The sequence below is a fragment of the Acomys russatus genome, chromosome 11 (genome assembly GCF_903995435.1).
Source record: "Acomys russatus chromosome 11, mAcoRus1.1, whole genome shotgun sequence".
Taxonomy (NCBI): Eukaryota; Metazoa; Chordata; class Mammalia; order Rodentia; family Muridae; genus Acomys; species Acomys russatus.
This window is the reverse complement of record NC_067147.1, coordinates 57405559-57432229: the sequence shown is the minus strand read 5'-3', so window position 1 is coordinate 57432229 and position 26671 is coordinate 57405559. Positions and strand designations below refer to the sequence as shown.

The following is a 26671-nucleotide window of genomic DNA, read 5'->3' as shown; positions in this document are numbered from 1 at the left end:
CACCCTCACACCCAAGCCGAGAGACCCTTGGTGAGTGGGTTCTCTAGCCAGGCCCAGGGACCCCTGGCTTATGGAATCCACCCCACCCAGTTTCCATCCCTCATGCCAGCAAGCACGAAGGAGGGTCTCAGCAGTGGGGGGGCGGGCTCACAGTCTTGCTAGGGCAACAGACTCCACACAGATGGGACAATTAAGGAGCAGTACCCTGCAGATGCCACGGAAGAGTGGCCTGGAAACCAGAGCAACTCACTTCAGACAGAGGCCGAGAAGGGCCCAGAAGGCAGCCACACCTGTTGAGTACCAGGAGGCCCAACTGTGTCATGGCCTGACCACCCAGCAGCAGCAGCAGCAGCAGCAGCAGCAGCAGATGGTAGTGGTGGTGGTGGTGGTGATGATGACAATGTTGATGATGATGGTCATGATGAAGATGATGGTGGTGCCGACAATGACAGACACAAGCCAGGTAGGGTTTAGGGTTGGGTAGCAAGGGTCTTGATCCTCAATGCGGCCCCTGGTGCTGTGGTGATGCCATGGTTCCAAACTCTTTGTAGCTGTCCCCACAAATGCACAGGGAAGCACCGCCAGCCAAAGGGGCTAGCCTTCAGTAGGGTCATCTGCAAGTTCTCTGTCACCCACAAGGGGTGAAAGGCTGCAGCAGGCAGTCTGAGACTGCACATAGAGCCAGCACCCCACAAACATAGCATGTCGCTAAGATGAAAAAAAAATGCAAGCTCGCACTCACCCACAGAGACTGGGCTTACACCCTGCCTCACATTCCTGCACGCTCTCGTCTAGTGATGTGCACAGTGGTACGCAGACACAGATGGGCACACACATGCTCACACACGCAGATGCACACACGGACACACAGACATACCATGTGGACGTAGACTCATCCCAGAAGGGGCTAGGATTCTGCTCTCCCATGGAAGCTAAGTAGGGGGTCAAGGGGACCAAAAAGGAAAGTTCTAGATCCTATTCCATCAATTTCAAGCTCTAAGGACAAAAATCCCTCCCCAGCTCCTAGGGAACAAGGAGATGCAGCCAACCCATCCATCAGCCCCCTGCTCCACAGCGCTGACTAGACAGTGTCCTACCCTCCCCAGCCCCCTCTTCCAGAGCTCCTTGTCTGACTAAATACCTAAGAAACTTGGGATCTGTTCCACTCATGGGTTCATTGTCCTCTGTGGGGACACGGAATCACAGAAGCAGGACTCTGCTCCTCTCAAAGCCGATGCTCACCTGGGAAAATGGTATGGGTACCACTCCCCCACACAGCAGCTTCTCCCGAAGTCCCTAGCTGGAACTATCTGGAGTGGCATCAGGCTGCTGATTGGAGTGGCACAGGGTGTGGGGAGCAGGCCTCACATTGCACACACCCCAAGCCTGTTCTGGGGCCCTTCCAAGTGGCACCATGGGGGAGAGGGAAATATGACATCCCAGGGACAGGTTAGGGGATCTGAATTGGCCTGTGCCTCCACCATCCAGTTTCCACTCTGAGGACAGTTACTTGCAGCGTGGGTGCCCCTTCCTTGTCAGTCTCTGAACAAGGGACACTCAGAGAGGTCACCGAGTCCCCCCTGGCTTGCCTCTGAACCCTGTGGCCTCTATCCAGGAGGCCCAAGTCTGAAGTGCCTGCCCACACCTGGCTCCCCGATGGCAAGCCTCTGGGCTGGAGTCCGGCCTTGAGTCAGGGGGGACAGGGTAAGGTCAAAAACAGTGCAGTGCAGCCAAAATGAGGCCTGTGTCACACCGAGGTCCCTGGTGGTGGTGGACGCCATTCAGGTAAGTCCCCTGTCTCCACAGTAAAGAAGGTGCCGGCAGGGTCGGATAGAAACTTGTGCTTTAATATATCTGTGTGTGTGAGTGTGGAGTGTGTGAGTGTATGCGTGTGTTGAACAACCATCAGAGCCTGGCCTGGCCTCCGTCCGTGTTCTCCGTTCATCCTTGCAGCCAATGAAGGCCTCCTTCCTGGCAGGCCGGCCCCGCCCCTGGGCACCCCGGCTGGCAGGGGTCAGTCTTTGGTACGATGTGGACACTTTGGTGTGCCGGGGGGCAGGGTGGGGTGGGGGCCGCACAGCTCTCATCATCTCTGCAACGCCAAGAGGAAGATGGCCATGGATCCCCAAAGCTGCGGGCTGGACAGGCGGGGGGCTCCGCTGCCTGGCATCACCACCACTGAGACATAAGATAGAGAAGATACAGGCCAGGGGTCTGGTTAGCTCCATCACAGAAAGGGAGAGACAGACATGAGGCCGTGAGAGGACCCGTGACTCTGATTCTTGGAGGTGGGAGTTCACCCAGTCCACACAGACACACCCATGAGGGTTGTTAACTCAGCGTGGTGCAGTTCATGCTTCCGGGGATACAGAACAGAGGACTTGTTTCCAGTGGGCCACGGTTTCCTGATCTACAAAATGGGTCTAATAGTATTTGATATCCCAGGGAGCTGCCGGGAGCATTAAGCCAAGCCTGCTATGCAGGTTTCTGTCTGGCACCTGGGCGCACAGTCACTGCTCAGTCAACTGGATCTATTGGTACTGGGAACACCTAGGCCACAGTGGTACCTGCTATAGACACCTCAGTGAACTAAGGGGAGGCACGGTCAGTGGCTTCTTTCCTGGCAGCCTGACTCTGGGTGGGCAGTCCCTCACAGTAAGACACACAGGCATCCTAAGCCACTCCCTCCCAGCCCCTCCCCCACTCTTCCCCCATCCTCCAACCCCCTTCCAATGCATACCTTTGTTGGGATCCATCTGCCTCCGGGGACACTCTCCCTTCTTCAGTGTGACATCATCTATGGCAATATCCCCCAGGTAGCCCGAGCCTCGAACCCCCTCAAAAATAATCTGGGGTGGGGTCAGAGAGCAGGGGGAGGGGTTGGGGGAAGTTGGGCCTGGTACCACAGCCTCCTCACCCCTTCACCTTGGGCTACCGGGAAGCATGCCCCCCCACTCCCTGTCCCCTGTCTTGACACCCGCCCCACCCCCACCCTACCACCAGGAACCTGCATGGAACCTTCCTAAGATCTTCTGGCTAGGGCAGCCACCTGCCTTAGAAACAGCCCTCAAGCCGGGTGACTCACCTGGAAGGGCCCACTGGGGTTGATGGGCACATGGGCCTGCTGCCACACATTGCCCTTGTTACCACTGAGAGACCAGGCATGTGTGTCCAGAGCGCCTTTGTTCCTGGACCGCACCAGAAGGTTGAGGGAGCCTGTGGCAGGGAGAAGGGGGAGCTTGGTGAGCTTGGTGATGACACCCCTGCCTTCCTGTCTTTCCCAAGCGGGCTTCTCCCTCCCTCAGCACGGCCCACAGCACTACCCTGCTGGATGCGACCTGGTCCTGTCCCCAGACCAGCTTGCAGTCTTCCTTCCTTTTTCCCTTTCTTTTCCATGTAAGCCAATGAGTGGGGCCTGGCACAAGCACACGCCACCGTTCCCATCCAGAAATGAAACCATTGTAGAACAAGCACCTTCACCTCCGCTCAGACCAATTGGCAGAGCACAGGCTCATGGTTACTGGGCTGCAGAAAGGGACTTACCTTTTTAAAAACAACAACAACAACAACAACAACAACATGGATTTGCATAGTTTTAAAAAAGATAATAGATTTTTAAAACTTGTGTGTGTACATACACACACACACACACACACACACACACACGTCTAAGGAAGCCAAAGGAGATCATTAGATCCACAGCAACTGGAGTGACGTCATTACAAACTGCCTGACATGGTGCTGGCAACAAGACTCAACGCTCTGCAAGTGCTCTCAACCTCCGAGGCACTGCTTTTATTTTTACTTTTTATTTATTTATTTGAGGAGAAAGGTATGCACATGCAGTGGCTACATGTGCCATGGTGTGTGTGTGTGTGCGCACGCGCACGTTACTGATTGGCAGCTGGCTTGCCAGCAAGCCCCTGGGATTTGGTCCCCACCTTCTTACGCCCATCAGGTTACAGATGTGCACTGCCGCTCAGCTTTTATGTGGGTGCAGAGGATCTGAACTCAGGTCCCCATACTTGAGCGGCGAACGATTTGCCTGCCGAGCCAGCTCCCCAGCTCCTTATCTGTGTGTCTTATGCGTTGGGTAGAGCTGGCCTTCAGAGCCACGCTTTCTCTAGTACAGATGCTAAGACAAAGCTAAAACAAAACCAACGAAAACCCAAACTGAAACACAGAATGAGCTTGTTTGAAGACGTAAAGTCAGGGGCTGCTTGGCTATGGTGAAATAACCAGGATAAGATTGGGGGGGGGGAGGCGCACTAGTTTAGGGGCACTGAACCCATCTGCTGCAGCCTGGCCGGTCTGGAATGCTAGGAGGGGCACTGGGAGAGGAGTGGGTTGCCGCTTTAGTGAAAGGCTCTGTCAGTGTCCCCCGGCTGTCTCTTTCAACCCATCTTGACCACTCCCGTGGCACAAGAGACCTGGCTCTGCAGGAAAGAGAAATCCATCTTCAGAGGCCCCCGGTGGCTGGCATTTCCATGGCATTGCCCACAGACAAAGCTGCACCATCTGCAATGCCAGATAGACAGACAACCCTCCCTCCCACTCAGGGGAGGGTCACCAAATGTTACCTGCCTTGGATGAAAGGAGTTGGCTGCGACCAAGGAGAATTGACGAGACACAAAGTTTAGGGACAGCTGGTGCCCAAAGCTGCCAGGCACAGTGGGAGGCGGGGTTACACAGCAGAGCCCAGCCTGGGGAACATGCTAAAGGCTCAAGGCCGGCATGGCCTCAACAGTCAGGGGTGGGCCCCTAAGAGGACAGCTACTCGTCCCAGCAGAACAGGAAGTGGCCACCCAATGCTTTTCAGGGTCCTTACAAGCCCCTCACCTCAAAACAATTTTGAGTTTATCTTGGGCCAAAACCCTGTCTCAAAACTAAACAAACAAAAAAGATTTATTCATTTTTATTTTGTGTATATGAGTGTCGGCCTGCGTGTATATATGTGTACCACATGTGTGCCTGGTTCCAACAGAGGTCAGAAAAGGGCATCAGATGCCCCAAATTAGGAGTCACAGACCATTTTGAGATGTCATGTGGGTGGGAGGAATTGAACCCAGATCCACTTCAAGAAGAGCAAATATTTTTCTTAACTGTTAAGCCATCTCTGGAGTGAAATCAGTGATCTGTAGGTTCAAGGAGAGATCCTTTCTCAAAAATTAAGGTTGGCCAGGTGTGGTCATGCCCACCTTTAATCCTAGCACACAGAGGGCAAAAGCAGGTGGGGTCTCTGTGAATCTGAGCCCAGCCTGGCCTGTACAGTGAGCCCTAGGCTAATCAGGGCTGTATAGAAAGACCCTCCCTCAAAACAAAACAAAATGTAAATAAAGTGGGGCTTGATAAAGGGACAATGTCTGAGGTTGATTTCTGAACTCCACTTACAGGCGGGTGAACTCACATAGACTTGTACACACACACACACACACACACACACACACACACACGCCTTCCCAAACACATATATTAAAAAAAAAAAAAAGAAAGAAAGAAAGAAAGGACCGCTGCCTCGGTGGGGTAGTGAAGTGAGCCAGGGCCCCTGAGTGAAGGAGGGACTAACGTTCCAGGCCAGGGGCCATTCTGAGCAAAGCCCTGGGAGACAGGGAATGTGTCTGGAGTATTCAAGCAAGGGATCAGGGTGCCGGCATCGGGTGGCAGCCACCGAGGCCAGAGACGGGGTAGAGCTGTGTCTGGCATGGGAGACCGGAAGATGGTGACAGGAAGGGTCAGGTGGTCCAGAGGAGTAGCAGGATCTGGGATGGAGTTTCACCACAGATGGGTAGTTCTTTCCAGGGGCAAGATGTCTTTCACCTCTGGAATAGCCCACTTCCACCCTACAGGGCTGATGATGAGCCCCGTCAGGTGGCTTCAAAACTCCCTCCAGAAAGGCTTACTGCCCAGTGTTTGCTCCAGAGCAAGGTCTGTGTGTCACAGAGATGGTCCCCTCTGGCTGTCTGTCTCCCGAATGCCCCAGGCTCTCATACCCTCTGTGTTCCTCCTGATACCTAGATGGATGCCCAGAACACCACTCTAAGCTGACAGAGACCCAGCATCGCCATGTTTGCCTGGGACTGAGGTGACTCAACACTAAGACTGGGAGAGGCAGAGTGGATTGACTGCTCTGAAACAAACTGGAAACAAGGGCAGACAGTCAGGTCACCAACCTCTCTCAACCCAGGGGAAACTTTCGCAGCCACAGTGCTGGTCTGCATGGATGGTTGTGGGCAGAGTGTCCCACCCGACCCCATCCTGGCTCATCCATTCAGCATGACCCTCCTCCCTTGCTGTGGAAACTTGTCCAGGGTGTGCAGGGGGGATGGGGCATGCAAGGACAACAAAGAAGCTTCAGTGGACTGATAAGGAAGAATTGCCAAGATGATGGATGGTCCAGAGGGAAAAGGTGAGTATAAAAACAGAGTATAAAATGGTGAGGAGAGAGAGGCATCGTGCATTGCCTTCTGCAGAAGTGGAGGGACCGGGAGGAGTGGGAGATATTTACTGCGCACAATCTTTTATAACTTTCACTCCCTGTAAAACACATTAGCTCTCCTGTAGGTTAAAAACAAAACAAAACAAAACAAAACAAAACCATGATATCTCACTATGCAGTCCTAGCTTGGAACTGGCTGTGTAGACCAGGCTGCCCTCAAACTGACCCCTATCTCTACCTCCTGAGTGCTGAGATCAAAGGCACGCACGGCTTATACCCAGCATAAACAACACATTAAACATTGTCCGTGTCCTCAGCAGTCTCCCCAGACCAGCCTTCACATGGCTCTGTCTTCTTGTCATCTGCTGTGCTTCCACTACCACGGTGGTGGTCACTAACTCCTATTAACTGTCAGATCTGTCATAGGGCGAGGACTTGCCTATCTCCTGCATCGAAGCGACTGATACCTGGCCCATGTCAGAAGTCGTGGATGGGAAGCCGTAGCTATACCAGCGATCTCTGGTGAAAGTGATGCTCTACCCGTCCTGTCTCCCCATCCGGAGGTCCTTATTTCACTCTCACACTTAGGAAACTGCACTTCCTCTCATGGGCTCAGGGAGACACACCCTTCCCATGCTGTGTTTAGGATTCAGGGAAATCAGACCTGGGATGCTGCTGTGCTACATGGTCTTGAGGGAAACGCGTATTAACCTCTCTGAATCCTATGGACCCTAGTGCCTGACACGCAGTCTATACGCAACCAAGACAGCTAAGTTACGTTCTCCGTCCTCAGCACCGCTTACCCACAGCTCCCCACCCACCCCCACTCCCAGGTTAGCCAATTTGAGAAGATTAGGCCTCTTTGGGAAGTCCAGAGCCTCCTGTGGCTCCCTTCATCCTCCCCAGGCAAACAGCTCACATAGTCTTTCATGGTCCCCAACTCACCGATGTGCTTCCCGTACATGTGGTAGAAAAAAGAGACGCAGTAGAACTTGGCGCTAGCGTTGTACACAGGACTCACGAGCCTTGCACGGTCCCCCAGCTCCCGGGGTCTGGATGTCTCAATGAACATGTAATAACCTGCAGGTGGGGAGGTGGGTGTACTAGGAGCCTCTCCTCAGCCACTCAGCCTCCATGCTCGGGGTTTTCAGACCTAGCACAAGCCCGTCCTCCCTGAGGCTCCTCACCGAGCTTTGCAGGGCCCTGCTGCGTTCAGAAGTGTCTAGCTCTATGGTTTCTTCCTTTCTGATCTTCAGCTGGAACAGAGTTCTGTCTCCCTCAGACTGGGGCTCCCTGAGGACTGTCTCTGTCTCCCTCCTCTTTCAGATTGGGGGGGTCCCTAGGTCTAGACTCCTCCCACAGGCCATTCTCTATTCCTAACAACAGCCTGTAAGGCATCCTCACCTTCAGGGGTGCCACTGATGTCAGTAGGGGGACCGGTATTGGGGGACCGCTTGGGGTTCTGGGTAAGAGCATTCTGCCGTGTCCAGTCAAAGTTGTCCGTGAGATCCTGGGTATAACCGCAGATCTTCTCGTCCTCAAAATGACAGGTGTTGTCTGCGTGGAGCACGGGGTGGGGGAGATGAAGAGGTTCAGCTTTAGCCCCTCTTATTTATCCTCAACAACCCCCCCTTAACTAAACAATGGGTCCTGGGCTTTGGGGCCAGAGAAAACAGGCAGTGGGGTCTGGGGGCGGGGGGAGGGAGGGAGGACAAAGTTACTCCAGAACAGGACTTGGTGCCACAGCCTTTTGGTTTAAGACTTCCTTCCAGAATAATGATTCTAGACACATACAATAAAATGCACAGGGACTTCAAAGGAAATCAATTATATTGAATACAGTTGTCAAAACATTCTTGTAATCTGTTATATAATAACAGGGGCTTCTTTATTATATAATTAAGTCACAACATCTAGCATTAGGCCTAATAACTACTGTGGTTCTGAAATACTAATGAATGAAAATGACACTTGCAGATATCTGCCACAACTGTGAGGCAGGCGACGGGGAAGCACTGGGTATCTGCAGACGGCACAGTGCAGTTTGCTCTCTATATCCACTATTAAAGAACATGCCAGAATTCTGTCAGAAACAGTGGCGTGCCTCCTTGGATTCAGACACCCCTTGAGCTCCATACAGAGGTCCCTTTAAGGAGCCCAGCACCGCAGGTTAGCATCTGTCCCTCCTCCCTTTCTTCCCCAAGTCGCTTTTTGTTTAGGGGATTTCATTGCAGAAACGGATGAAATTAGGACAGCCCGACTTTTCCGCTACTTTGGCGGGCAGTGGCAGGCAGTGTCCTCCACCAGTGTGCAGTCTTTAAGCCACAGGGTAAACGATAGTCGTAAGCTTCTCCAGCTCGCCTCTGTTGCTGGCCCATCTCCATGGGAACACAGGAAGAAGTCATTTTTCTCCCTATGTCCCACCAGGAGACACTGTGTCCCTAAAGGGTAAGGGAAGTTAAGGACTGGGGGTCTCACCTGACAGGTTGGGCGAGTTGATAGCTGGAAAGGCAAGCAAGGAAACCAAGTCAAAACTGGGTTGTATGGGTGTGCAAAGCGTGCCCAAACCGGGGAGAACAAGGGGAAAGGGTGCTCCAAGTTCAAGGGCTGCTGTAGGGTTTATGGGATGGGCCCGTCCCTCCCACCACCGCCAGAGCCACCACCATCACCTACGCTCTGTGTAGTGGATGATCCGGGAAGCCATGTCACCGGCCCCAAAGGTGGTGTAGGGTGTGAGGCGGACCTCGTAGCTGTGGGGCACACGGAGGTCACTCAGGATGTACTCCAGCAGCTGCCCCTTCTCCACACGCCGAACAGGGATGGCCTTGACCAAGGCATTGTGCTGGTTCAACTGTGGGTACAGGGGAGTTCCCAGATGCCCAAAAGGCCATAACTTCCTAGGGAGAGGGAGCCCTGGCCCTGGAATGCTTCAGGGGAGCAGAAAGAGCAAAGGTCTGGGGGCATGAAGCATTCGGTTTCCCCATCTTTGAGATGACACAATTTTGGGTTCCAGGGGCCCCCCTCCCAAGACCGTCACTATGCTAACAATGATATATAATATATACTATAGGAACAGGCATGGGGAAATCAGTGTGTCCTGAGCACCTCAAAGTGCTTAGGCATCACCAATTCACCTAACACTCAAAACAACAATCTCCTGAGATGAAATAGTGACATAGCCTCATTTTTCCGCTATACGGATAATCAAAACAAAGTTCAAAAGAGCTGTAAACTTACCCAAACTCTCTAGCAGCTGGCTCTGCCCCCTAGGCAGTGTCCCAAAGGGCCACAGTCTTCCCCTCCCACTATTGCCTTTTGGGCAGAGCAGGACCTCACGGACTGGACCGGGCAGGCACGAGAGTGGCTCAGGGCTCAGGCTTTGTGTCACAGAGCCCCTGTGCTTGGCCTCGAACCCCAGAGCAGATTCTTGCTCTCTGAGCCATACTGACCTTGCCCTGACCCGACTGCCTTGTGTTTGGTTCCTAGACAGTATGGAGGACAAAGGTGCCTCAGAGGCTCCCAGCTCTGGCCACAAAATCTGGACTTTGCCTCCACCTCAGAAAAGTTGTCCAGACAAGATGGGCTGTGTCTGGGAACTCCTCCCCTGTCCCTATTTCTGGGACCCGCCACCATACCGTGCCCCCTATTGCTCATTCCCCATGCCCCTGGACCACCTGGCGGATGCTGAGTCTGTAGTTGAGCACAGGGTCCACAGCGTCCGGCTCCCTCTGCGTCCACTGTAGCACATACGAGTAGTTCTTGGACAGCTTGTGGCTGCGGGTGGGGTTGGGGGTGTCGAAGTAAAACTCCGGGCTGTAGGCTTTGGCTGAGAGGGCAGGGAGGGGGGCACGGGGCCGTGGAGGGTGGGAGTGGGAGAGACACACAGAGGGAGGAGCCATGGAAAAGAGGGACAGAGGCGGGGTGGGGGGGGGCGCAACAAAGAGAAAGGGATGTCGTAAGGAGTGTTGGCATTTAGGGAGGATGTAGGGGACGTGGGGTGGTGGGGTTGGTGGGGGTAGAGATGATGGGGTAGATTGTAAGTTCCGAGAGAGGGGATGTTGGTGAGAATAGAGAGGGGAGGTCAAAGAAGAAACAGATAATAAAGATAGGGTCAGGTGTATAGAGAGGAAAGAGAGGAGAAATGATGGGTAGAGGACAAAAAGTGAGGGGACAGGGAAAACGGGAGAACAGGGGGAAAGGGAAGGAGGTGGGAAATGTCACAGGGGCCTCTGGCTGGCAAAGCTGAGTGGGTGGGGAGATGGCCAGTGACCTGCAGCCCTCTCTCTCCTGCTGTTAAGGGGATCAAATGGTGCAGGAGTTGAAGGGGGTACCTAGTGCCTTGGGGGGCTATTGAGAAAGCTTGGGGTGCCAGGCAATAGGGAAACATGGCCCCTGCCAGGCTTACTGCCACCAGATCTGGCAGGCTCTCTCAAAAAGGAGAAATGAGGCCACTGGCGACCCAGGCAGCCTGTCTGTTGCCCTTGGCCTTCTCAGCTACCCCTGCTATGACGCCTTACTGCTCCCCATCCTGGCCTGTCTGCTGCCCTGTTGTCTCATGGGGAGAGGTCCGATGCAAAAGTGTGGTGGAGAGGGGTGTCTGAGGCACCAAAGAAAGGCACCGAACAGTAACTGGCCAGGAGAAAGCCAGGAACAGATGTGCAGGAGTGTGCTCTTGAGGGGGAGGGCAAAGTCGAGGCCAGCCTGGTCTACAAAGCCAAGTCCAGGACAGCCAAGGCTACATAGAGAAAACTTATCTCGAAAAAACTACAAAAAGGAGGACAAAGATTGGATCCACGGGGCCACCCACTGGGTATGGGCAGGTCTTGGAAGGACCGAATGCCTAAGACTGCAGAAGCCAGTTCGAAAGAGCAGCCAGAGCAGCCCAAACAGGTGTGGCAGAGTCGCGGGGGTGAGGGACTGAGCCTGGTCCCAGGTGGGGGAGGGGCAGACGAGGGTGGGGCCGAACTGACGCTCACCGGAGACCTGGAAGAGGCAAGTGGCTGAGCCCACATCGTTGGAAACGCTGCACTCGTAGCTACCGCTGCTGTCCCGAGTCAGGGCGTCCAGACGCAGGTCCGCGTGATCGGGGGCCTCGGCGGCAGCGGCGGAGACAACAGGCGGCGGGGGCAGCAGCTGTCCTTTGAAGCGCCACACCGCCGAGGCGATGCGCTGGGGGCTGCCGCGCAGGAGCGAGCAGCGCAGGAGCACAGGCCGGCCCAGCGCCTGGCGCACGTCCAGAAAACTGGGTTCCACCTCTGGCGGGACTGGGGACCAGGGCTGCCGTCAGTAGGACCGCGGAGGAGGAGGCTCATTTGTCCCCCATTCCCGTGACCTTGGCCTGGGAGGATCTCAGGCCCAACACACACTTGCATCCCGTTCATACCACAGACACGCTCAAATTGCGGGTCAGTCCCTCCTCCTTTCTCGTTCATGCAACAGCCACGCTCAGACTGCGGGTCAGTCTCTCAAGGCATGCTACCTATACTGGGCCTCTCGTCGTGCCTCAGTGGGTCACTCGACCAAAACCTAATGGCACAGTCTCCGAGCTTGGAACACTGTCTCTAGCTAGACCTTGTCCAAATCCCAGTCTCGCTGTTCAAACTGAGGCAAATTACTTAACTTCCCTGTACCTTGGTGGAGGGATCGTCAAGAATATTTTAGGTGTGCAAGCGGGGGGGGGAAGGGGGGGGGGGGGGGACGGGGGGGGCGTGATGGCCTGGGCTGGGTTTCTGGGGAGAGGACTCACAGTGCACCGTCAGCTGCACCTGAGCCTCCCGGGGTCGGACGTTGAAACCATTGTAGCGAGCCGTCTGGCAGCGGTAGGTGCCGCTCATGTCGCGGCTCACGCGCTCCAGCCGTAGCTTCCCATCCGGAGTCTCTTCCAGGGCCAGCCCCGAGGGCAGCAGGGTGGCTTCCTTGTCCACACGAGACCACAGCACCGGTGGCCGGGGCTTGCCCCGCACTTCACACTGGAGCTCAGCAGGAGAGCCCTCGCGCACGGTCACCACCGCGCGGCCCTTGGGCACACTGATGGAGGGCGGCACTGAAGGAAGGTGGAGACGGTGGACAGAGTTAGGGACCCCTGACCTCTGACCTGGGCCTCTGCCCTTTTCCTTTTCTCCAGTTAGGGTCTCCTGTAGTTCACCCAGGCTGGCTTTGAACTTATCCTCCTGATTCAGACTCTTTTAACCTCTCCTTCCCCCGCCCCTCTTCTCCTGGCCCTTCAGCTTTCTTTAGAGATTTATTTTTGTGTATATGAATGTGTATCCACACATGCATGCACGGCCTAAGGAAGCCAGAAGAGGGCGCGGGATCCCCCGGAAGTGAAGTTACAGGGCATCAGGAGCTTTGTATGCTGGGAACCAAACTCCGGTCCTCTACAAGAGCAGCAAGTGCCCTTATCCACTGAACCAGCTCTCCAGCACCCCTTCAACTTTTCTTGCATGTTAGTCTATGTCCCAACATTCTGTAGCACCTCTTCCAAAGTAATATAAAGAACACCTGGTTTCAGCAGGGCTTGTGCCTCTCAAGAATAAAAACTACATTTCCCAGCATGCCTCCGAATAAATGCTGACCAATGAGACGTTAAATAAAGATCTTCCTGCAGGTCAGAGTGCTGATCAATGGTTGCAGGTTGGACCTGCCATCCCGGAGGAGGTGACAGCAAACAGGTGACACCTAGAGTCCTGAGGACTTGAGGAGCCCAGTCGCTATCATAAACCAGCCTGCTTACCAGCCGACTTCTACAAGATGGCTTAACACACACCTAGCTTGTGTGTGGCGCTCACAAAGGACCCCAGGGCCTTAAGCATGCTAAGCCCGTGGCTCTACGGCTGAGCCCCACCCCAGCGGTTAAATCACTGTTAATTAGAGTTCTATTATTCACAGCTGAACCCACTCCACCCATACACACTGCCAAATGGAAGGTTTTTTAGAAGACCTCCCTGGGTCTCAGCCCACATCAAACATTTTATCATTAAATGTCAAGTGTTGAACATTAAATATAATTAAATATAAAGCGATTATTTGCAAATAGCTGTACAAACCAGGCGAAGGTCCAGTTATCTAGTTTATATAGATTGTACCCTGCCAAAAATTGTGCATCTATTGGCTTTCATTTCACGGCTTTCTCTTCCTATTTTAAACCCAGTTCATTCATTTTCCCCCGCTCTCCAGGTTTAAATTGTTTTCAGAGACTTTTACAAGGCTTCTGTGCTCCAGGCATCAGACCTGTGAGCCAAATGCAGAAGCAGCCCTAGGTCCCTTCCCTCAGGGGGGCCCCCAGGATGAAGAGATGCCCCCCCCTCTTTGGCCATGTGCCCTTAGGTTAAAGCTCTACACTTGGGCTCTGGGGAGGCAATGCCCCAGACTCTGTTTTCCATCACTCTCAGCCTCAGCTCTGATGTGTACCCTGGTGTCTCAGCTGCACAGCACCCTTGTAAAGAAATCCCCTCGCCTGCTGCGAGGCACACCCAGTCTCCTGCACTGTGGGGCTCCTGTGTTCTGTTTGCTGCATTTCTTCCTGGGTTTATCTCCTGACCTGGCAGAGGCCACCTTCCCCGCTCCAGAAAGACTTATTCGGTTTCCTTAAGCAGCCTGGCTTTCCTTTGCTGGGGTCCCCTTTGCAGAGTCCTTCGCCTCCCAGGTAAGGGTCCTAGTATTTTCTCTGCCTTCTCCCTTCTTTTAACAGCCCTAGTTCTCCTGCTCAGACCATAAGTTCTGAGAAAGGGGCTGGTGGTTCTGGAGTCCGGGCTTTTAGCTCCCCAGGACTTGGCACAACGCGCTCTGTAAAAACGAATCTGTGGTCTTTGTGGATCCACTCTGAGGTCTTACTCAAGTCTAACTCCTTCTAGAAGCCCCTTCCGCTCTCTGCGGTCTCATTGGGTTTCCCTGTGTGCAGATGTCAAGATGGAAGGGTTCTCTAAGGCCACTGGGTTGAATTTCCCACCAAGAGAAATCGCTTAAGGGCCACAGGAGGAACACTCTAGTGCTGGCGTTGTAGTGTTTGGTCACGTGGCTCCCCAGCCAACGTCAGCTGGCTTCCATGAGGTCCTGGAGACCCTCTTCCCAAGATCACCCTCGGGCCGGGCTTGGTGGCGCACACCTGTAATCCCAGCACTAGGGAGGCAGAGGTAGGCGGATCGCTGTGAGTTCGAGGCCAGCCTGGTCTACAAAGTGAGTCTAGGACAGCCAAGGCTACACAGAGAGACCCTGTCTCGAAAAACCAAAAAAAAAGATCACCCTTGGGTCTCATCTCATGCCACTCTCCCACGGCGGTGGCTCAGCACAGTCTCCGAAGCGCCCCCTCCTGGGCTTTCACCCCAGCTTCACTGCTTGCTGAGTTTCTAAGGCCGCCTTCTCCGCCAGTAAAATGAGAAGACAAAAACTACCAGGCTCAGCTGCTGAGATACCTCCACGGTAAAAGGCGCTTGCTGCCAAACCTATCCACCTGGGTTTGACCCCTGGGACCCACGTGGTAGAAGGAGAGAACCGACTCCAGCAAGCTGTCCTCTGACTCCCACACGTGCACTACGGCGCACGTGTACATATGCATACCCACACAAAGTAAAATAATGAAAAGTTGAAAAAAAAAAGCCACCCCATAAAATGAACCACGGAGGTGAACGTAGGAAAAATACACTCATAAGAATGCATAGTAAAGGATTGGAGAGATGGCTCAGTGGTTAAGAGCATTGTCTGCTCTTCCAAAGGACCTGAGTTCAATTCCCAGCACCCACATGGCAGCTCACAACTGTCTGTAACTCCAGTTCCAAGGGATCTGACACCCGCACACCAATACACATAAAACTAAATAAATTTAAAAAAAATGTATAGTGAATGGTCAATTTCCCATTATCAATTCACTGTATTCTAATAATTATTATTAGAATAAAGACTTGAATATTCACTATGGGATGCATTCTGTACCCTTAAACTCAAGGTGTTGGCATCCTGCGGCCAAGGTCTGAAAAATGTGTATTATACATCTTATGCTATATTGGAGGCAGGCCTTTGAAAGCTGAAGTCGATGGGATCTCCCCTAATCAGATCTAGGACACAGACATGCGTAGAGAGAAGATGCCACTAACCAGCCAGGGACCCAACCCTGCCGGCAGCTTGACCTTAGACCTTAGACCTTAGACCTCCAGCCTCCACGGACTGAGAGATCCCTAGGGTGACCTTTCTGGGCGTACTTATTTTGCTCTCCCAGCCAATTCTCCCTCTTCCATCCTCCAAATGGCCAGTGTGCTCTCCCGCCTCAGTGACATTGCACGTGTTGATTCTGTGGCCTCCCTCGGCCTCTTTTGCTTAGTAAGATCTTGTTCCTTTCTCAGCTCTCACTCAAATTACAGTTTGCAGTGACATGTTTCCTTGCGAGCCGTCAGAAACAGCCTCATCTTCCTACCAAGTTCAATGAACGCAGCCCATCACTCTCGCCCCCCCCCCCCCCGCCCCAGAGCCTGTCCCAGGGCCTGGCTATGACAGGGACCCAACGTGTGTGTGTGGTATGAACACATGGTGTCTTCCTCCCTCTGGGCACCATTTGCAAATTGCTGTCCATCCATCCGTCCGACCGTCCTTCCGTCCCCACACCCCATCCTTCCTCCTCTACCACACACGCACACACCACTTCCCCACAGCTCCCACCTGTCTCAGAGGAGATGTTGACCTCTACGCTGAGGTCAGGCACGGGTGACCCCGGGAAGGAAGCCAGGCACAGGTAGGTGCCGTAGTCACTAAAGTGCAGGTCGATGAGCTCCAGGCTGCTGGTGATGGCGGGCAACTCAGGGTCGTTCCGAGTCACCAACAGCCGCTTGGACATGCGTGCTGGCTTGCCATTTTTAAAACCACTGGTAGGTCACCTTCTCCTGGGGCACCGCGTCCACGTGGCACGACAGCTTCAGGTCCTGGCCCAGTTGAATGTTCTCACTCTCCTTGATCACGTCGGGGGTGATCTGAAATGTGGCGTTCTTCAAGGCTGTGAGGAGACGGGGAGCAAAGAAGGGCTGGGGCTGACCCAAGGACAGGGGACAGGTGTCCATGTCCGTCCCCCTCCCCCCAGCTTCTCTCATCAAACTGGCTGCACCCCACCCCTGCACACACACACACAAACACACTCAGCCTAGAAATGACTCCAATGGCTCAGAGATGTTTTAATAGCGTTAAAGAGCTCAGTGCAGAAAAGTGAGATTGGTGATAACGCCAGGCATTTTCAGTGAGCACACACCATCAGTGAGATGCTGGGGGCCCAAGCATCATACATGGACCAGCGCATCTAACCTGTCCCACTGTCTATGAGAGAGGTGCCCACTATGCATTCCTCATGATGGAGGGAGCTGGGGCTCAGCCAGTCTAACTTACACCCTCAGAGCCTTCTTGGCCGTAACACTGATTTGTTTTTATTCCTGTTTTAAGCCTTGGGTGTGCAAAGTATTGATTTAGAAGGAAATGTGAGCTTTGAGAGTGGCTCTGTCTAGCAGGGATTCAAAGGAAACTGAAGAGCAAATTGCACCACCCTCCCCCCCTCCCCGCCCTTTGTACTGCCTGATTCTTTACAATATGCCTGTGTGGTTTGTTTAAGGATAAAAATACAACATGATGACCCTGCATACAATTGCATGACATCACAGGGTTTAGAAAACAAAGGGTCTGGATGCTTTTTAAAATGTGAGTCTTATTCGACGCCCTTGAGAGTCGAGGTCTTAACCTGACAGAACACTGGTACATGGGGCATGGCAATCAGGTCTGGGCTGGACAAGGCGGACTGCAGACTCACCCTGAGAGGTGACCACACTACTCAAGAAAGCTCTCACCAGCCCATGTCTTAAAGGTCAAGTGTGATCAGCTGGAGGCAGCTCATCTTTGATGGGAAATGTGCTGTGGCCAGAGAGCTCTAATCTTGTTACTTTATTTCTCAATCCAAGTCAAGGCGAAGAGAGGAAAAGAGTCAGGTTCTCGCTCAGAGGAGACTTGGAAAGAGTCACGCCGGGCAGCGAGAGACCAATGTAAAATCCAGTCGGAAGCAAAGGTTGGCCACATCTGTCAGCCAGCACCTTACTTCACTTTCAAGACTAAAGAGCTGGCAGAAGCCTGGGTCTTTTACATTCATTTGTTTGTTGTCTTAGAAAATTATTATACATTAAAAAAAAAAAAATCCCAACCAGGTGTGGTGGCACACGTCTTTAATCCCAGCACTCTGGGAGGCAGAGGCAGGCAGATCTCTGTGAGCTCAAGGACAGCCTAGTCTACAAAGTGAGTTCCAGGACAGCCAGGGATACACAGAGACACTGTGTCTTAAAAACAAAACAAAATCCCACTTTTAAGCTAGGCAGTGGTGCCACACACCTTTAATCTCAACACTCGGCAGAGGCAGAGGCAGAGGAAGGTGCATCTCTGAGTTCAAGACCAGCCTGGTCTACAGAGCAAGTTCCAGGACAGCAAGGACTACACATAGAAACCCCATCTTGGGGGCAGATGTTTGTGTGTGTGTGTGTGTGTGTGTGTGTGTGTGTGTGTGTGTGTGTTTGCTGATGTGTATATATGTGCACCACATGTGTGCATGGTGCCCATGCAGGCCAGAAGAGGGTCCTATCTCTTGGACCTGGAATTACAGGTAGCTGTGAGCCACTGTGTTTGTGCTTGGAACTGCGTTTGGGTCCTCTGCAAGAGCAGGAAGTGCTATCAACTGCCGAGCCATCTCTCCAGCCCACGGTTTTTGTTTTTTGAGACAGGAGGGGCCCCAGACTAGTCCTGCACTTGCTAAGTAGCCAAGGTTGATCTCCACTCCTGGTCTTTTTGCCTCCACCTTCCAAGTGCTGGGATCATCATGACCGGAAAGTTTGGGTCTTTGGGTCTTAAAAAAAGACACCATCAAAGACCGCACACGCAAAACAAAAACAAAAACAAAAACAAAACCCCAAGCAGCTAATGAAAGCAACCAAGGCAGAGGGTTAGTAAGGAATGAATATGTATTTCTTTAGATCTTTACCAAGGTCGATACTATTTGACACTTAGTAATTATCTTCAGATTCATTGACACTCTATGCTACTAAATGTTTACCCATATACAAAACAGCCTTAATCCCAGCACTTGGGCAGCATCTTGAGGTGGGTCTCTGTGAGTTGGAGGAAAGCCTGGTCTATGTAGTGAATTTCAGGCCAGCCAGAGCTACATAGTGAAACCCTGTCTTTTTTTGGGAAAATGTATATATGGTCTATAGAAATATGTGTAACAGTCCCTTAAGTTTGATCAATCTGCAGCTAGGAAGAAAACCAGGAGATTTCCCTTGAGGTCTGCAGTACCCACATTTAACTTTTTGCAGCCTTCATTTACTGGTCTAAAAGAAACATGCCACCAATACCAACCCTTCTTCTTGTAAATTGCAAATTGCAGTTCTTCTGCCCCCTGATGGTAGACTGCTGAATTGCAGGGAAACCAGACAGCCTGGATGGTGGCTCCCTGACACACTTTATCCTCTGGGGGCAAACAGATGGTCCCGTCTCCCAGTCCACCTGTAGTCCCTGAAGGACAGAGACCCTGTTTTCCCCACTACTTCCCACCAGCCCCTCCAGGTCACGTACATCGCACCAGCAGGTTGACCGTCTTCTTGGCCGGGTTGCCTACATTGTTGGTGGCTGTGCAGTTGTTGTAGTAGCCAGAGTCCCGGGCCTGCACTGAAGGGATGCTGAGGGTACCACCTTGAGCCAGAGCACCCAGGGGCAGTGGGCCAGGTCCGTGGGACCAATGCAGCTGGGGGAGGGGATCGCCACCCGTCAGCAGACACTGCACTGTCACCGTCTCCCCAGGGTTCACCACCAGAGTTTCATTCACAGACAGCTTCAAGGCTGGCGGTGCTGAGGGGGACAAGGAGGTGGGGTCTCAGGAGGCTTCCAGGGCTAAAGGAGAGGGAGATGAGGAAACAGAGAAGCCTGGGGGAGGGGCCAGGGAAACTCTGGCAGGGAGGAGGGAAACCCAGAAATGGGTGTTGGGGAGGAGGAGCTGGTACAGGGTGGGGAGTGGGTCCACACGGGGTGTGGGCAGGGAGGCGCATGTACCTGTGGTGTTGGTGAGCAGGAAGGTGATGGCCTTGTCTGGGATGCCACACACATTACGCACAGACACCTGGCAGGTGTAGCTGGCATAGTCTTGGGGCCGCAAGTTCTTCAGCTTCAAGACCTTCGTCTCCCCCTGGGTGACAATGGAGCACTGGAGTGAGGGACCTGCTTGGCTCTCCCACATTCATTCATCTACCCCATACCACAGATAGCAGGCAATTTGGGTTTTTTGGGGGGGGAGGGTGAGACAGGGTCTCTCCGTGTTAGCTTTGGTTGTCCTGGACTTGCTTTGTAGAGCAGGCTGGCCTTGAACTCACAGCGATCTGCCTGCCTCCCAAGTGCTGGGATTAAAGGCATGCGCCACCACACCTGGTGACAATTTGTGTCCTAGGTCTCACCTCCCCAAGCCCTGCCCATACCATCTTTGCTGAGGAAGCCTCTGTGCCTGGGGCTGTGTTTCCCCTGGCTTCTCTAAGGCCGAGGCTGCCCTGGTGCACACTGTCCAGGGTTAGGCCTCAGTGTCCCCTTCTGAGACTGGCCCACAGGACACATAAGGGACCAGCAGTCACTTCTGAAAGCTCCCCACCCCTAGCAGAATGGTTTTGTCACCATCTCTTTGTACTGCACAGGAGCATAGACTGGGAGAGGCCTTTCCACCCCAACTCCTGTAGTATATGCTCAGAGGTCCCCATCTCAGCCTGAGAAACAGGCATAGATGGTTTGCTTGTTCTGCCGATGTGTTTGTTTGTTTTTTCCTATCCAGCCACACTCCAGGGAACATGTTGCCTGTCTGGCACTCATCCTGTCCTCTGACCTCTCTGCTCTGACTTTTTAACCCAGGCTGTGTGAACTCTAGAATAGATGCCTCCCACCCCGGCACTGAATTGTTGAAATCAGGCCAGGAGGCAGGCATCTAGGTCACAAGGCCTCAGCTGCCCCCCTCCTGCCCCCAGATCTCTTATGGGGTCAAAAGTATGGGGAGCCAGCTGCCCATCCTGACCTGGGTGTAGAGAGGCTCATAGATGTCAACCCCATTGTCCTGGCTGTGGGAGAGGGTGTCGGAGCCCCGCTTCCAGATAAAACGGGCAGGTGGGTTGGAGCTGACGGTGCAGCGTAGAAACACGGTCTTCTCCTGGTAGAAGTTGCCTCGGACGTCGCTCACAGTCTGGTGCACTGTCAGCACGGGCTCATCCAAGTCTGCAAGGACACCAGCCCTAAGTCAAGATGAGGTGACCCTAGAGCAGGGGGCTCAGGCTCCTTGAAGCCCTTGGGGAGAGCAGAGCCACTCTCAAAGGACACAAGAGGCTGACGCCTGCCTTGGGTTTTGCAAGTTTGACCAAGCTGTTAGAGGCCGGGGACTGGACCTGATGGCATCCCAGGCTCACTTCCAGCTGTCCTTCCCCAGGGACCTGTATGGAGCCTCTAGCTCTGTACATTTCATAGACTGGAAGAGGCAGCTGTAGGCCAGAAACAAGTTGAAAGCTAAATTCAACTCCCTCATTGGCTGCGAATTGGTAGCATGACCTACCTAAGTTCCTCTTCTTTCTGGGCCTCAGTTTCCTCAAGGGCCAATCAGACTAGATGGGTAGCCTTCACTCAGTTCAAACAATGTGGAGATTTTCCTTTTGTTGTTGCCGCTTTTTTGAGGTTTGTTTTGTTTTTGAGCCAGGGTCTCACATATCCCAGGCTGGCCTGGAACTCACTATGCAGCTGAAGCTGACCTTGAACTTCTGATCCTCCTGCCTCCACAGCCCAAGCTTGGGTCTTGCAGGCACACACCACCACACACCATTTAGACAGTCCTGGGCATCAAACCTAGGGCCTTTTTTGCAGGTGGAGCAAATGCCCTATCAACTGAGCCTAGAATTTCTTCTTAACATGGCTGCCTAGAGCCCCTCATGGGTGCGATCGTCTCTGCGGCACTGTTGCCTGGAAGAGGCATAGGGAATTGCCCAGCGGGCACATCCAGCATTCTGAAAATGGGACCTGGCACTTTCATCTAGAAAGCTCAAGACCGAGAACTGCAAAGACCAAAAAAAAAAAAAAAAAAGAATCTCATAATGTTTTTAACTGAGCTTACTATTTTGTGCCAGGCTGCAATTACAGCCTTCGTAGGGTGCATGTCGCCTCCAGACCACAGGTTGGACCGGCCCCAGCCTAGCTCCTTGCAAACACCCTACCATCTCGAAACCAATGGGTGTTTACACACATGTGCAAACATAAACAGTTGTTGAACAGATAGCTAAAGGAAATCCTTGATGTCAGGCCACATTCCCTGTCACTCACGTAAGAACTTCTGGAAGCGGAGCCCAGGGGTCAGCAGATAGGAGAGATGGCTCAACCTGTAAAGGCCCCTCCCACCGAGCCTGATGGCTGCCTTTGATCCCCAGGACCCAGGAGATAGAAGAAGGCGAGAACAGCTCCTTCAAGTTGCCCTGTGTCACACACTACACTACATAAATAAATACGTTTTTAAACTTTCTTCAGAGAGTCCAGTGTACAGCCAGGTCTTTGACTGGGGGTGTCTACAGTCCCACGGGGTAGTGGGGAGGAGAATTCCAGAACTGTCCCTATGTCCTCAACTCACATAGGAGGCTGCCCTACTCTTTGCTGGGAGCAAGACTTTGGTACTTCTCTTTTCCTCACCTGTGGAAGAAAAATAACTCAACATGCCCTGTCCACTTTAGTTTTTTTGTTTTGTTTGTTTTTTCCCTGAGACAGGATTTCTCTGTGTTATCTTGGCTGTCCTGGACTCACTTTGTAGACCAGGCTGGCCTCGAACTCACAGCGATCCGCCTGCCTCTGCCTCCCAAGTGCTAGGATTAAAGGCGTGCGCCACCACGCCTGGCCCACCCTGTCCACTTTAAAGGGCTACATCAAAGTCCACGAGAGGAGGGTGAAAAGGAAATGCAGAAAAGGTTTAGGGAGATACAGGGTGGAGGGACGGCACGCAGCTATCCATTCCCAAAGAGATCTTTTCTATCCTCCATCACGATGGCTCAACTCTATCTTATTCCTTCCCCACCCCTGAGAGCTGTCCCCTGCAGAGGCACGGTCTGTCAGGGTCCGGAGCCTCACGGGATCTCAACTCACACTGCACATCCACGCGGATAGACTTGATGGCTGGCACGCCCACTCCGTTCTCCGCCTTGCAGTAGTAGCGGCCACCCTGGGTGCGGGCTATGCGCTCGATCCGCAGAGTCTCGTTGAATACAGATGTCTCCTGGAACTTGTCGGATGCGCTGCCAGCAGTTTTGGTCCACCGCACCTGGGTGGGAAGTCACCAGACTGAGGCTGGAGTCCCGCCCCCCCCCCCCCCGCCCACACCCCACCCCCAGAAGGCGTCCCCTCCCTGCCGATGCTCCCCAGGGCACAGGAGAGGGTGGACCCCTTAGGGCAGGGCAGAGGTTAAGGTCAAAGGGAGGAGACTCTAAGTTAGGAGCCTAGGCAGAGCTGAGGGTCTACAGGACATGTACCGCAGACTTGAGCTAGCCTTTCCTGCCTATTTTTCCCAACTAAGTTGCCTAGGGTTGTGGAGGACTGTATATACTTAGCGTTGGGAAGACTGCTAACTGAGTAAACTGTGTTGACCCGCTGTGATCTTAGTGATCTCATAGGTTTCTCCTCAGACTCACACTCCTGGATGTGAAAGAACGCTGCTGGAAGCCAGTCTCAAAGATGGCCTTCTGGGCTTCACTCTCTTCTGTAAGCCCAGCCCACTGGTCTACAGAGGGTCTGTGCAGCCAGTAGACTTCAGCCAGAGAGTGACTAGGATAGGGTAAGAAACTGACTTCCACTGTGACCTTGACCCAGAGAAAGCCAGCTCTTCTGTCCTAAGCAGTCCTGTGGAGAGGAGCCTAAGAGAAGCCTCCGGCCACCAGGAACCACTTCCCTCTGAAAAGAGTGCCCCAGCCCCCGTCATCCTCAGATGACTGATACCCAGCTGCAGCCCCATGAGAGAGCCTGCATCAGCATCAGCCCCTGCTGGAGTCCTGCCACTGGCGCTGGTTGATAGAAAGTGTTCCGGGATTCAAGCCCCTGCATTTTGAAGTATCTGCCAGTTAACAATAGCTAATATAGCATAATATCTACTTTGCAAGCTATGAAGCTTAGGGAGCGAAGCACTTAAGTGTGGTGCCTCGAATACATTAGCCGCTCGACAATTTCTATTATTAATAGTGCTCTTGGTAACTGTTGATGCTCAGTGGCTCATACCTTAATGTCTCTATGTGGATTCTAACATACTAGTCAAAACTTGGATTTTGTGGGTTTTTGTTTTGTTTTGTTTTGGTCTCTTTTATTTCTGTGTACCATGTAACATGCCTCCTTTGGAGGCCAGAAGAGGGTGTTGGAGCCACTGGAACCAAAGTTCTAGATGGTTGTTCTTCACCCCCGACCCCCACCCCCCCCCCCCCCCCACCCCAACCCCAGGTTGTTTTCAAATGCTATGTAGCTGACAGATAACCTTAAACTCCTATTCTTCTGCCTCCACGTAAGTGTCGCACCACCTCCATTAATGCAGTGCCGGGGTCAAACCCAGGGCTTCGTGAGCGCCAGGCACTTTACTAATTGGCCTTACAGCCCCCAAACCTTTCATAATTTCTATTGTTTCTTCAGACTTGTGGCTAACGTCCTTAGCCCTATTGTCCAATTTACTAATTTTCTCTTTAGCTATATCTCTGAGGTATTAAGGCCATTTGCTGTGCTCTTTTTATTTCTGTGATTTCTGATTGTGTTTTCCCATATCAAACTGATTTAAGATATAGAACAAAGTTCTGCTTTCTCAGAGGTGTTGCTGTGACTCTGGGAACAGACTTCTGGTCCTCTTCATAGGCAGAAGATTTTAGTTGCGGATCACCCTGCTGTGGTTTGAATGTGCACGGTCCCCAGAAGGTTTGTGTGTTCAAGGCTTTGTTGCTAGCCAATGGGCTTTGGGGACGTAGATTATTGACATTTCCAGCTCTGATGGCATGGAGATTGTGGAACCGGCAAGTGGGAACTAGTCTGAAGCAGTTTGTCACAGCAGGGTCCTGCTTTGGGATGCTTTTGAAACCCTGAGATAAAAGTTTACTTTCTCAGGCATTTTGTCCCAGCAGTGGACACACTGCCTCCTGCGGACCTCAGCCCTACCTGCCCTGTGCACATGGTCACTTCTGCTCACCGCTGCTGGAACGCTCCTTAAACCTTCTCAATTTGTTTGCTCTTAGGTGACTTCAAATCCCACTAACCTGGGAAATCACACAGCTGGGCCATATGCTTTATCGTAGACAACACCTGACAGCTTAAAAACTGTCCCCACACAAATGTTCTCTTCTTCTGTCCGGCCAGGGACAGTTGCTTCTCTGTTTCTCCAGGGAAAGGTGGCTTTTCACTCTCTTCTTGTCCTCAGAGGAGTCTTTTGTGTCCTAGTAATTAGCTATGGGGTTAATTGTTCCTCGGAAAGGCACAAAGAACATATGCCTTTCTCGTCTGTAACTTTTCCTTAGATTTAAAGAACCCAGAACATTTGGGGGGAAGGGGGGAAGGGGGAGGTTAAAGAGAACAGCAGCTGTGCATCAAAATGGCAGAACACCCGGAGTCCGTGACCACCCCTCTGTCCTGCACCTCCCCCACAGCTCCCTGCATAAGCCCAGCACCCACCACCCAGCAAGGGCCTCTCTTTTATTTTTGAAATGGGGTCTCCTATAGCCTAGGCTGGCCTTGAACTCGATGTGTACCTGAGGATGACTTTGAACTCCAGACGCTCCTGACTCCATCTCTTGAAGTGCTGGGATTACAGGCGTGTGCCATCACGCCTCATTTTGTAGTGCCGGGGATGGACCTCAGAGCTTCGCACACACCAGGCAGGGGTGCCACCTGATGATGTACTTCCTGGCCCGCCGTCTTTTCCAGCTTGCTAGCTCTCTAAGCCACTCCCTTACCTCCTGAGCAACAACTTGTTCTCAAGTCACTGTTTTGCTTGAGTAGCAACAAAGAACTTGCATTTGTAGCTTCCCCTCCTCCTCCTCTTTCTCCTCCTCTTCCTCCTCTTCTTCTTCCTCCTCCTCTTCCTTCTCCTCTTCCTCTTCTTCTTCTCCTCCTCCTCTTTCTTCTTCTTTCCAGACAGGGTTTCTCTGTGTAGCCCTGGCTGTCCTGGACTCACTTTGTAGACCAGGCTGGCCTCGAACTCACAGCCATCCGCCTGCCTCTGCTTCCCAAGTGCTGGGATTAAAGGCGTGCCCCACCACCACCCGGCCCCTGTGGCTTCCCCTCCTGCATAGATTTCCTGTGTGTCTCAGACCCTAGCATGCTCATGCTCTTGCTTCTTGTTTGGACTGATGACTCTGCGTTCACTCAGTCCTCCACCCTGACCACAGCATGGACCTCGAGGCCCACCCTTGCTCCCCTGATGGATAGGTGCCCCAGTGGCATCCTTGACACCCATCGCTGTGTTTGGAACATGACGATGCTTGGTGTAGCTGTAAGGAAGCAGGCCGGAAAGTGGGCTTCTGGGGAGAGGACATCACAGTGACAGAAGCGGGGTACACAGAGAATACTGGGGAATGATGGGAGGAGGCCTATAAAGTTAGGGCATGGATGTGTAGGGGCAAGTGGGCGGCCAGGATAAAGAGAGACTCTCCTGTTGCACGCCCAGGGACTTAAACAAAGCTGATGAAAACGGGGAGCCACTGGTTGTTGCTGAGTGTGGGGAGTGAGGTGATGGAGCTAATTTGGGGGTGTTCTTTCCAATGGAATGAAGGGAGGGGGGCAAGCAAAGAGCCTGGGAGGTCAGTTTCAATCTACTATAGTGGGCTAGGGACAGGACTGAAGAGCCGAGCTAGAGGCATGATGAAGAGGGGGCCTGTGCAAGACACAAAAAGCCAGAGGCTGGCCAGCTGCTGAGGAGACAGGGGAGAGCCAAACATGTGAGCTTGTCTGACAGGGTGAGCGATGAAGCCACTGATGAAAACAGGAAGACAGAGGGTGGCTGCCCAACAGGCCTAGCATGGTCCAAACCCTGCGTTTGATCCCCAGCACTGCCCAAACTGGGTGTGGTAGCTCATGTCTGTAATGTTAGCACTACCTAAGTGCAAGCAGGAAGGTCAGAAGCTCAAAGTTATCCTTGGCTATGTGGCAAATTTGAGGCCTTGCCTGGGTTACACAAGACCTTCCCTCCCCCCCCCCCACCTCCCATCACCT

At 52.9% G+C, this 26671-nt stretch overlaps 1 protein-coding gene across 1 annotated transcript in view; it reads right to left on the bottom strand.

Moving 5' to 3' along the window:
* Positions 1 to 1525: 1525 nt before the first annotated feature.
* The window catches only part of Mdga1 (MAM domain containing glycosylphosphatidylinositol anchor 1), a 56589-nt gene continuing 31443 nt past the window's right edge, over positions 1526 to 26671 (bottom strand). Inside the window, 16 exon segments of the mRNA XM_051153394.1 lie at positions 1526 to 2178; positions 2741 to 2849; positions 3086 to 3216; positions 7382 to 7516; positions 7841 to 7993; positions 8915 to 8938; positions 9110 to 9287; positions 10111 to 10262; positions 11413 to 11700; positions 12183 to 12479; positions 16085 to 16283; positions 16285 to 16415; positions 19019 to 19291; positions 19493 to 19625; positions 20493 to 20689; positions 22586 to 22760. Coding sequence (XP_051009351.1) covers positions 2087 to 2178; positions 2741 to 2849; positions 3086 to 3216; positions 7382 to 7516; positions 7841 to 7993; positions 8915 to 8938; positions 9110 to 9287; positions 10111 to 10262; positions 11413 to 11700; positions 12183 to 12479; positions 16085 to 16283; positions 16285 to 16415; positions 19019 to 19291; positions 19493 to 19625; positions 20493 to 20689; positions 22586 to 22760 — 2667 coding nt within the window. The 3' untranslated portion in view covers positions 1526 to 2086.